The 12,786-nt window shown below is 43.2% G+C and overlaps 1 protein-coding gene across 1 annotated transcript in view; it reads right to left on the reverse strand.

Moving 5' to 3' along the window:
* rims4 (regulating synaptic membrane exocytosis 4) overlaps positions 1-7,771 on the reverse strand; it is a gene marked incomplete at both ends in the record, with an annotated part of 44,401 nt that extends 36,630 nt beyond the window's left edge. The window contains one exon of the mRNA XM_079186081.1: positions 7,675-7,771. Coding sequence (XP_079042207.1) covers positions 7,675-7,771 — 97 coding nt within the window. The remainder of the gene's footprint in view (positions 1-7,674) is intronic.
* Between the last annotated feature and the right edge of the window lie 5,015 nt (positions 7,772-12,786).

Raw genomic sequence — 12,786 nt, forward strand, 5'->3', positions numbered from 1 at the left:
AATGTTTTAAGACACTTCTGCATTGTCTTCACCCGGCAGAACCGGAGCGTTCTTCACCGCCTGTGAGCACCGCTACCTGGTGCTAATTTTCTACATTCTGGCGTGAAAACACTAGATTTGAAACGACAACCACAACCGTTGTTAGTGCATCCGGAATACAACACGCCAAAGAACACGTTCTCTGCCGCCTCATGGCTCCGTATAACAAACGAACACCTGCTGCCTTCACCTCCTCCTCGCTCCCTATAGAATAGACCTCGTTTGCTGGCAGTCCATTTTGTACTACTGACTTTTCTGGGTCATCTCTCCAACTTAGAGGCTCACCAGAGACCTCGCTCCTCCTCTCGCCCCCCCCCCCCCCCCCTCCCTCTTTCTCCTTCCGTTCTTTCCCCTCTATAACTCATATATAACTCATATCTGTGACATCGGCTTCATGCATCTTTCTGCCTTTATTCTTTTGGTACGAAACATTAATGCAGCCACATTTGCAGAACTCCTGCGGGCGGAAATCTTTTCGCCGTGTTTTTCATTAAAAACACGACTTTGAGTTATAAGATTGACTTGAAACTGTGTGTATGCGTTTCCTTTGTCTCCTTCTTTGTCCTCCGTGTGACTTGACAGCAGGGATGAAGACGCAGAATTTGAGTGATGATGCAATGAAGGGAAGGAGGGGGGGATGATTGAGAAAAGGAAAAAGACGTGGGATGCAAGAGGAAGGAGAGATAAAAGACAAGAGTAACGAGCATTTTAATTCCTCAGTTCTCACCTCCTCCATTTCACCTTTCTTCTCCTCCTATCCTAGCTTCCTCTTTCCATGCACTCTTCATCCCCTCTTTCTTTACTCCCTCCACCTTTGCTCCAGCATCCATCTCTCCCTCCGTCCTCCTGTCTCTTCCTCTCTATTTGCTGTCCTCTCATGCTATAGTTTCCCTCCCTTCACTCTCCGTCCATACCTCCTCTGATGAAGCCTAATGTTCCCGATCCTCCCGCGATACGTGACATCTCACTACTTTACCAGCTATAACTATATCTGATGCGTGCTCATGCTTCACACTGTCACTCATAAGCTCCTGCAGAGTCATTCTGGGACTAATATCTGTATCATGCACACCGACATAAACACTCAGAAACGGAAACATACACCTATAAAATATAACCTTACCTTTAGCATAAAAGGTATCCTAGTTCTAATCTTCACTATAAACCCAAGTTTGTGTCCTAAATCAGCCGCTTAAGGAAGTGAGGGGCCGAAAAAAAAAAGAAGAAATCCTCATTCCTAATTTTTCCCTTTTTGTGAGAACATTTGCTTCTTACAAGCAGAGAATTACAGCAGCACACACTCACACGAAGAAGTATAGACTCAATTAGTCTCCCTGAGCAGCAGCAGCAGCACCTCCTGATTAATGGGAAGATCAGAATGAACAAGAACAAGCCTGAGAGGAAAACCAAATCCTCCCGAAAACATTTAAACCATTACTTGTTCAAAAACAGCTCTTGGCGTCGTACCTTTGCTGTCTGAGGCTATTTTCTTCAGTGCGCAGTAGTTTTGCTTCATGTCGAAAAGTAATTTATGAAGATGTGCAAACAAACACAGGAGTTGAGACCAGTGTCCTAAATTGTTTTGTTTTTTTAAGTTACATTCGTGGCATTTGTGAAGGCTTTTTGCCGTTACGTTGTTTCAGACATTTTTTTAATTAGTTGGCGTACTTCTTTTAAGCACAAACATAATGTTTATCTCAACAGTTTTGTTTCCATTAAACTTACTGTGGTTTTGCTGCCTAAACACAATTGTTTCAAGTCAACAACATGGCGTTAAAAGACACGTGGAATGCTGTTATTTACGTGTCTTCCGGTGAGATCAAGTTGCACACGAATGCATGCAATAAACTATGCATCTCCAACGTTTCCTCATACGACGGGTCATTTTGGGGGATTTGTTTGTTTGTCCTGCAACACAAGCGTTCAGGGCGCCTGCGGTGTTTCTGCAAAAAACAAACAGCGAAACTGTCTATAAGAAGTAAACGTAGTCATCATGACGTCACCCATCGGTTCGTGGACTGATGTTATGAAGCCTTTGGAGATTTTGCCGTCGCCATCTTGGATTACGGATGTCGCCATGTTGGGTTCTTTAGGAACCAATGAGAGAAAGTGACCTTATTAGTGACGTAGACGTGTACAGCGACCTGTCAATCACCGTGTAGCCCCGCCCCTAAAGCATCCCCTGCTTTATGGTCTGTTTGACTCTAAATGGACCATCATGTACTAAATGAACATCATGCTGTATTGAAGAAGACTTGACACTAGAGATTGAGACCATAAACTCATGTTTACAATGTTTACTGAGGTAATAAATCAAGAGAGAAGTAGAGTCATTTTCTCATAGACTTCTATACAACCAGAGGAGTTTCATTACTGTAAACATTATGACTTTTAGGGAGATTTCTCCTTTAAGACAGATGGATGTTTGGACGTTGCTTTGTATCAGACAGGTGATGAGACAGAAATGATTTTTCATGTTTTACATTTAATGTGGAGAATCAGATCAGCTGTCATTCTGTCACCCAGAGTTGTGAAATCTGACACCTGCACTGCTTGATTACACATACATAAGGAGAGAGTGTGTGTGTGTGTGTGTGTGTGTGTGTTCTTTCTGCTGATCGTCTGAAGAGATGTGAGAACAGAAAGGAAAAACAGCAAACTGTAATTGAGGTCAGGGACAGAGAGACGTGAGCGGAAGCTGTGATTAATGTTATATTTGTTCTGCTGAGGAGACAGTGAAGAGTGAAATAACGTTGACATGAATCTCTACAGTATATGAACGCGTTGCTATTCGCTATTATTACTGAATTGGAGCCCGTTTATAAGGGCAAAGTAGGTTTATTAGTTCCACCTTGCTAGAAGCAATGCAGTCTAATAATAAAGGAGACAAATCATCCTGCATTTATAGAAGATTCTATATAATGTGTCGATCTTTATGTTTTCTGAATGTACCTCCTATTTAATTTTTATTTGCATGATGAACTTGTTTCACACAAGACTTTACTTTTTTTTTTATCCCTCATCTGCTTTTTGAAAACATTTTGTTTATATGATTTAGTTTCCTAGTTCAGGTATTCTTGTTTTCTGATATATTTTAATATTATTCTATTTTTTTAAATGGCAAAGTAGCACATTAAGCTGAACAAATAAATAAATCAACGTTGGCTTCTCGTTTTCACACGAGGCACGAACGGCAGAGAAAGAGGTGTTTGTGTTCGACGCGCACTGTGTGGGTTCCAGCAGGTTAAACACTTCCTGGTTCATGATTACAGGGATTACATGTAATGTTTGTGGGATGTCTACAAATAACAGAACAATCATTGTGTAAGTATAGCTCCAAAGGTCGTATGAGGACATCCTCCATCGTATGGCGATAAAGCCAAATGTTCCGGTCTTCAAAGTCAGCCACGAACAGTTATTCAAAGTGATTTCACGCATAAACAGCAGCCCCTTGTTTATCCTATTTGTATTACTTCACTTGATGCTCTGCAACCGTGAGAACACGCTTCCTGTCCTGTCAGTGAAAGTGACAAACTGAAGTGAAAGAGTGAAACAAAAAAGAGCAGAAGGAGTGGAAATAAAGGAGAGGAGAAAAAGGTGATTGAAAGGCAATTTAAGGTGGAAAGGCAGTTAACCTGCAAACAGGATTGTTAAGACCGCGGAGCGAAAAGGGTCGACAGAGAGACAGTGAGACCGAAAAGTGGAGAGAGAGAGAATTAACCTGCAATCAGGCCTCTATTTAGCTGCAGTCAGCCACAATCAGCCGCCATATTAACATTTAATTAGACTGAGAGCCACAAACCGCAGCCTGCCGCTCCGCTCTGATTACCACACATACTGCTTTCATAAGCGTGTGTGTGTGAGTGTGTGTGTGTGTGTGAGTGTGTGAGTGTGTGTGTGAGTGTCTAGGGACTTGTGTAGGAACCCAGAATCCTAAATGTGTGTGTCGAGTAAGACCTATATATGTGAATGCACGAGTGTTCATCCTGGTGTGTTTGTGTTAGCGTGAGGCTCAGTATTCATGTGTTACGTACACACTGGTGTACAACCGTGTGTGTTGTTCAGGGACGTCCAGAGGAACAGGAGCGCGTCGGGCCGGTTGAAATCTGTCCCCAGGTGTAAAGAAAATGATTCACACCTTCATACAGGTGATGTTCCCAGCATGCCGCCCTTCATCAGGCTGTTTCTGTTTGGTTAGCGTCAGTAAACACACACACAGCAGGCAGGTGATGATGTGAATGAGCTTTGGGGAGGCGATCTTTCTCTGTGTGTCCTAATAACTGTGTGCTCTGAGGAACTTTTAACTGGTCTCAATTTAATACTGAAGCATCTCTACGATCTTCATAAGTAAAACGAGACCAGCAGATAGTTCGTCATTCTTGATGCTCGTAATCGGTGCCACCGGGTCCCGCCTACACCGAGGGTGATTCTAGACGAACCATGCAGTGGAAAAGGGGGATGAAGGCCTTTTCGCACCGGGGAGTTGGCGATTTAACGACTCAAAAACGCGAATTACCTCCCTGTGAATATTATAGGTGTAGGGCTTTTATTGTGAAAGGAAGGAGTAGATCTGCTCTGCGCTGCCGTCGATGAGGTTGAAAGACTGCTCGCACTGCGCCGTTTGATTATGAATCTCACTGAGAACCTGATATGAAGAGGGCAGAAGAGAGCACCGGCAGCTTGTAATAAAGTCAAAGTATGCCAAAGACTCCCAGGGCACCGGGGGAAGGACAAGTCGTATACAAATCTGTGAAAGCTGAAGTTTATGGAGTTGTTGACCTGTGGTTTAGGAGCACCTTAACTCTGAGGACATTGACTCAATGTTTGGGGGGGGATTAGCTCCACTGGCACAGGTATGATATTGACTTTAACCCGAGTGATTAAAGGCGATCTCAGTCGACTGCACAGCAGTTATCTGTGTTTGTTACAGGGCACGCGCCCCCGTGAGACCACAGGACAAATAAGTCGATTCCACTGTCTGAAAAACAGATCAAAACCATAACCAGTCGTTTCTCCTCTTAAAGTCTTCACTCTTCCAACTCGGCGTCTTACTGAGAATCAGACTGCACCAAAGCAATTAGTTGCCCACATTTGTGTTGTGTTGCTGTAAAGAGGTGTGCAAGATGTTTCTCGGAAATGAGCTGCCCCTCTCAGAGCTTTGAGTGGAACGGTTTTGGTTATTTTTCAAGTGTTTTGATTGAAAATGACTGTGATTTGCTGTGTAAATAAATCTGTGTTTTCAGCCAAGCAGAATATTTGGTGGAGTCCCAGCTGTTCCAACAAGGTCCGACTGTGTGAAAGAAAAAATCACCAGATTACTGCTGACCGTGCTGCGGCCGTTTGTTCTCTCTTGTGTGTTTTTATATCGTTATTATGGAATTGTTGGTGATGCAGATTTCCTATATACCAGAGTTTGACTGTCAGGGGGCAATAGTTTGCTGTTTATCACCTGCTGCCTTCAAGTTCCTGTTAAATCCAGTGCAACCAGTAGGCCTACTTCTAGGCTGGAATAACACTTTAAATGTGTCGTGACGTCCCCTTTCTGGTTTGTGGTTGTGAAGCCTCGAGTTTGGCGATTTCGCCAAACTTAGATTATAGGCGACGCCATCTTGGCTTTTTTGCAGCCGATGAACGTAAATTACCTTATTTAAAGTGCAGAGGAGTGACGTAGAGATGCTGTATACAGCTCTAGTCGTGGCAGCGACCTGTCAATCACAGTGTAGCCCCGCCCTAAAGCATCCCCTCCTTTATGGTCTGTTTGACTCTAAATGGACCATCATTTACTAAATGAACATCATGCTGTATTGAAGAAGACTTGAAACTAGAGATTGAGACCATAAACTCATGTTTACAATGTTTACTGAGGTAATAAATCAAGAGAGAAGTAGAGTCATTTTCTCATAGACTTCTATACAAACAGAGGAGTCGCCCCCTGCTGGTCAGTGGAGATAATGCAAGTTTGAAGACACTGCAGCATTGACTTCACTCAGCAGAACTGGAGGTTTCCGTTTATCGAATGCAAGGCTTCAACCCGGCAGTCCACAAACCAATGGGTGACGTCCCGATGACCACGTCTACTTCTTATGAGACGAAAGCAACAAGGGAATGTTTGTGACTTGGCTGCAATGTTGAAAACAGTCAAGCCCAAAACCAACCAACGCCCACCGGCCGAAGCAATTTTACAGCTAATCCATACATTTAAATATGTTTCTGAAACCTTTGAGGCGAGAAGAAGCGAACGCAGTAAAATAATCTTGATTCATATTTGATCAACGCTGCTTAGTTTGACAATTTGATCAGCGTTCACGAGCTGATTGACAGCTTCGTTAGAGACTCTGATTGGTCGTTTCTCTTCCAAATGCCATCAGGAGCTCACAGATTATCTACCTCACGTACTACTGTCGGAATAATTTGACAGTTTGAGCAAATATGACCAAAACTATTTTGTATTAAAGTTACCAACTGTAGCTTTAACAGTAAAAACCTGCACGTACACATTCCTACCAAACGTTTTTCCAGAGGTCCTTTTTTATAAACATGCTGTAAACTTTTCTCTTTGACTTTAATCGGTACGGGAGAGACAATCCAGTTCTGCAGGGGTTTTTTCCCAGACATGATTAGTGTGACATGAAATCCGAAGTAATGTAATGTAGCAATAATACCAGTTCAGAGCAAAATGAATTACATCATCTGATGCACCCGATTGGAGGAAATACTTGATCCTACCGGCAATCTCATCACGGAGAACCTGACATAACCACACAGGTGTGCACAGGCTCCGTCTCACACACACACACACCCACACACACAAACACACACACCCACACACATGCACATGCCTACATACATGACACATACCAAAAACATATAAATCTTAGTTTCAGTTTACTTTAGTTTTAAGTGACTCATCTGATTAAATTCACTGAGGTGATACAATTCTGAACAGAAATACAATAAATCTGTTATTTTTAATAATCTCAAAGCCAAATTTAAATTACACGTGTGATGCTTCTGAAATATTCAAAAAGCAAAGTGTCCAGACAAAAACCCACACTTGGAATCCAGTATATAATAAGGGACTGAAATGCACTGAATGGGTTTAGTTTTGACATATAATATTATTCTACGCAATTTAAGCGATTCAAATTTAGATTTTCTGAAAAGAAAAACAATTAGTTGTTCCATCTTATTTCCTATTGCTCCTTAATAAAGCTAAAATACTTTTTTATCTGATTACTCTATTTAATCGATGGAATATTTGATAAAATACTCGACTACTAAAATAAACGATATAATAACCGCTTGCTTCCGCATTAAATGTCAGAAACTGTTTTTATGTTTATATAAAAACCACCGGATCACATCGGGTCGAACGTTTGACAATTTAACAAATAACGTGAAATAAAAATGTGAATTTGTGATATTAAAAACTAAAGTAAACATAAACAATGTTTTTGCCGAACATACGCATGTTGAAAGGCGTTTTAATGAATGAGACTGTCCTCTGACAAATTTACAAAACACACAAACCCAGTTTTCCTGCAGACAGGTGACAAATAACTTGTGCCTTTGTGTGCTATGTTTTATGTATGACTCCATCAATCTCACTGTGTGTGTGTGTGTGTCACCACTCACCCCCATCATCCTCGTCGAAGGAGTTCATGCAGGGGAAGTAGATGGCGAGGGCCTCGAACGACGCCGAGAGGCTGATGCGGCTCTGCGACCGCTCCATGTAGAGGCCCGCCGTCGGGCCCGGGTCGGCCGGCTTGGCCAAGCGCGGCTGGGCATTCTTCACGCGGAGTACGGCTCGCGGCGTCTTGGACGGCTGTCAGCTGCCCCCCACGGCAGATCCACCTCACCCCGAAAAGAGTCAAGCAAGATCCCTCCAAAAAAGAGGCTCGCACCGGAAGACAAAAGGAAGAAATCGGTGCAAAAACGTACTTGGCGGAAGAAGTTAACGTAAAAAAAACAACAAATGATTTTCTTTGCACGTTTAGGCGAAATGCAACCTCCAGTGATGCAAATACATCCTTCTTTGAGTACGATATGTCGGTTTTTGATGATGTTTAGTGTTCTGATAAATGATATCTGTTTTTTAAATGTTTTTGTAGTTTAACTGAGCATCTATCTGTGCGTAGAAGAGATGCAACTCTGACTTCCTGTCATTTGTTCTCTACTTTTTGGATTCTTGTTTTGCTTCCGTTCTCAGGAAGGTGCCGGTGCACCTCCCATCCGCTCCCTCGTTGTCCTCAGAAGTCCAAGTGATGGTCTTCAGGACTTATGGACGTCTTACCTGCCTCCTCACACTGATAAGAACCCGATCTCGCTCTTTTTCCGCCTCACAGCAAAACTCCTTGAACTCTGGATGTCAGTCTGACATCCTCCTCCTCCTGTTTGTGCATTCTACAGCTCGCGTGCCAGTTCTTCCTCTTCTTCAATGAAGGACCAGGAGGATGGGAGGAGACGCTGGTGGTAGGCGGCGACGTTGACGAAACGTGTTGCTCTCCGACTGAATCAAAGCTCTCTGTTTCTGTCGCTCATCGTTTCCTCGCCGGAGCTCAAAAGCATTTCTTATTTCGCACGGACAAAACTGACTTTGGAAAAAACAACAGGAGGCATCAGCTGCAGGAGCTGCTGCTGCACATCTGCCTCGTTTTCCGAAGCCCAGAAGAGAGCATCAGTTGCAGCAACAATTGCAACTGGGGGCAATCTGTTGCTTCTGCGTTGATTCGAGCTGCACTACAGTTGACTGTTGTGCCGCTCTTAATGTCGCTGTCACAGCGAGGTGCGCTTGTCCTCTTCCCCTCCGCCTTGTCGCTCCCGCTCCTGTGCCGATGCTCCACCGACTGTCTGCTCCTGAGACGGGAAAGGACAGAGAGAGAGAGAGAGAGAGAGGGAGAGAGGGAGAGAAAGCAAGAGATGATGAGAGAGAGAGAGAGAGAGAGAGAGGCTGTTCTGTTGAACAGCTTGTGTCTGACTGGATTCATTCACTGCCGAGCTGCATGTAGAGAGAGAGAGAGAGAGAGAGAGAGAGAGAGAGAGGGGAGAGAGAGAGAGAGCGAAGGGGGAAACAGAGGGGATGGAGAGCAGACTGTTGCTGGCAGCTCGGCCAATCGAAATGTGGATGAGGGAATATGGGCGTGGCTTTGGGACAGTGCAGGCAATGCAGGGCAGGACAAGTTTAAATGTTTCTCTCTCTCTCTCTCTCTCTCTCTCTCTCTCATTGACTACGTTTCCACACGCACTGATAATTCACTATCATTCTGAATTTTATGTGGTTAATGTAAACATCATATTCTGTTTGGACATTTCATTTTCCGACTAAGACATGTGGGATATGCCGATATTATTCTGGTTTTAGGAGCATTCTTTGGACATGTGTACAGCTCATTAGAAATATGCGTCTCAATTGTTTTTTTTACGGCACTTTTCGACACACGGCCTCTTTCCTGTTTACCACCAGCTCTGTTTGTACACAAACCAGCTAGCCAACAGTTTACAAAGCTGGAGTAGAGACGCATGGCCACAAGAGAAGCTGACATTTCTGGGTTGGAAGGAGAAGCCCGCCTATTTCTAAACGTAATGAAGGAGTTGATAACAGTATTTCGGATATGAGCAAATATCATAACACCGACCTTATCGAGAGGGAATGAAAGATGGAGACCGTGTTCACACGGTCAAAGATCATCAGAAATAAATGAATCAAAGCCAGAGAGAAAGAGAAGTGTTCACATGATGAACGAAACCTTTCTCTATATTAGTTTGAAGCTGAATAGTTGGACACTTGGTCATGCACTACCAACTCTGACCGCCTTAACACCGTCACAGCAGGCGGACAAACCAGCTCTTTATGTCCACAGTGAAAGCAAACGTCTCTGACAGTGAAGCTGCAATCACTGCAGATTTAGTTCATAAGTTCTCAAACAGCAGGAGATGTGTGTGGTTGCATGTGAACGCTACTCTCCACAAGGGGAATGAAATATCTGTGTCTTGTCTATTACATTTCATCATTGTCAAATGAAAACCATATATTTCCAACATTTTACATTTTTCCATCGAGGCAAAACAATCACATTAGCTTGGTTAAAAAATGAATTGTCACAAGGCTTCTTCTTCTTAGCTCATGAAAACTCTTTTAAATCAGTGACGGATGTCAAAAATAATAAGCAAAAATTTGCTAAAGGAGAGCCTTTAGTTCTGGCTGGTGAAAAATTACTGAACACTCGACTTGTAAAGACTGACGGATTGGTAATCATCGACCGGTTGACGACGACTCTGTAGAATAATTTTATCTTTCATGAGTGTCTGACTTTGTTCTCTCTCTTTCTCTCTCACCATTTATTCTCAACCTCCTCCCTCTTTCTCACCTCCTCTTTCCTTCCTCCCCTTGTGTCTCCGTGATGTGCACACTCTCTCTCTCTCTCTGTTCTTCTACATCTTGTTTTCTTGTGAGGCAGAGAGCGAAGGAGGGAGGAGTCGTGTTCCGTGTAATCAACGGCTCTTCACAGGGCTCCATTCGTCTCTCTGCTTCCATCGATGGGAGCCATAGGGGACACACGAGCACACGATAATCAAAACAAACACACTGCACAGCTCCAGACATTCAAAAAAAACTCAACGTATAGGGAAAGGCTACCTTATATACTGTGCTAACACACGTGTAACAAGGATAAAGCACTGTGTGCATGGAACTGGTGGTACCTGGGGACTTCTGTAATCCTTTATTATCACAGAAGTCTTCTTTGATCTTTACACCGTGTGAATCCGTCATGTCTGTAAATAAATCGCAAATTGCCAAATTCAGAGCTCATGTTATAAAATGTAGTCCTGTGTGAATCGGCATCTCGTGATGCCGGGCTGGTCGTATTTATTTATTTTACGAGCATCGTCTTCACTCGACAACCTCTGGTTCTGCCGAGTGAAGCCGATGCGGAAGTGTCTTAAAACCTGCGTTCTCTCTACTGACCAGCAGGGGGCGACTCCGATTTATTCCCTCAGTAAATATTGTAAACATGAGTTTATGGTCTCAATCTCTAGTTTCAAGTCTTCTTCAATACAGCATGATGTTCATTTAGTAAATGATGGTCCATTTAGAGTCAAACAGACCATAAAGCAGGGGACGCTTTAGGGGCGGGGCTTACTGTGATTGACAGGTCTCTACCAGAGACATATACGGCGTCTCTACGTGACTCCTCCGCAGTCCAAATATGGTCACTTCTGTTCATTGGTTGCAAAAAAAAAAACATGGCGACGGCCGTAGTCCAAGATGGCGACGGCAAAGTCGCCAAACTCAAGGTTTCTGTGGAGAATTACAGTATTAAGAAGTAGAAGTAGTAGAATTTGTAGCACCCTTAGTGGTGAATAGAAGTGTCACAATAATAAAATGTAAAATATGTAAGAGTCACAAAATATTTGCTGAAGAATGAATTATGTTTGTAATATGTTTACATGAAGGATATTATATGTTACAGTATATTGACATATTGAATGTATTGAAATCATGAATGCATAAACACTGGAGGATTTAAACACTGTAAAGAATAGCCATCAGGGAAAGTTAGGGTATTCAAGGCAAGGCTTTTCAGAGACATCAAAGGGGACACAGAGGTGCTGGACAAATGGCCAAGGAAGGAGGAGGAGAACCGGAGACAACTGATGAGGAAGCAGACGGCCATATAACAGAGAGGACTCCTGGGAAAAACCATGCGGTCCCAGGTCAGAGGTGATGTCAGAGGTGATGTCACAAGGAACCAGCCACTGAGATGAGCAACGGATCGATAGAGGTGGGGTCAGATCAATCGGAAACCAATCACTGACCCCGGATGACGACCTTTATGTTTTGCGACAGCGTGGGACGCTTTCCGCCCATCAAAGAACATAAAAAGAATGTTTGAGAGAGAAAGTTTCAGTTCTCGGCAATATTCGTTTTTCAGAACCCGGCCAGGTCGGACCTGTGAGTGAAATTGCACGTGGACTCTGTTCTCGAGAACATTACCATGCATGGTGTATTTCAGATTGCATTTGTAAAACATTAGGTTGCAATTGAGTGCATCAGTTTGCATTGTTTACCTTCGTGGTTGCAGTTGTATCTGCTATCTTTTTATTAAATACTATTTTTGACTTTTAAGTGGATCCAGTTCGTTTTTGATTAGTCTCCGTTGCTGGAAGTCAGCAGCGGCGAAAGTTTGCAGCCTACCTCCTCTCGTGAAGTTCCAGCCTCAACAAGTTTCAAAACGTCAGTCCAGAAACCAACGGGGGACGTCACGATGACTACGTCCACTTCTTATATGCAGTCTATGGTATTAAGTAATAAACCAAGGTACTCGAAGAATCAGGAAATTGTCTGTCGGAATACAAATGTACAAATGTTTGTGCCAATCCATCCTGTAAATGTGGAACTATTTCAGTCACAGTGTTGACTGGCCGACAGCCACTGAGCCACGCTGCGACCGTGGAGAAGAAATGTCAAAGTCAAAGCCAATGTTAATAATTTATTGATTTAACAATATGTTGATTTAAGGGAAAAGGAAATGCCGTCAGCACACTGAAATATCCAAGATCCCAAGTTGTAATTGGTGTTATTCAACCTGCAAGACGTTTTGTGTTGCCATTGGGAACATAAGTGTCAGTTAGTGACTCACTTGTTCTGAGAGGATAGTTTCTCTAAAATAGGATCTCATCCTTCCTCTTTGTCCCCGTGCCTTCAATCTCGGCTTGCTACCCTTCACAATAATAATCCTGCTTTGT

The sequence above is a fragment of the Pholis gunnellus genome, assembly GCF_910591455.1.
Source record: "Pholis gunnellus genome assembly, chromosome: 3".
Taxonomy (NCBI): Eukaryota; Metazoa; Chordata; class Actinopteri; order Perciformes; family Pholidae; genus Pholis; species Pholis gunnellus.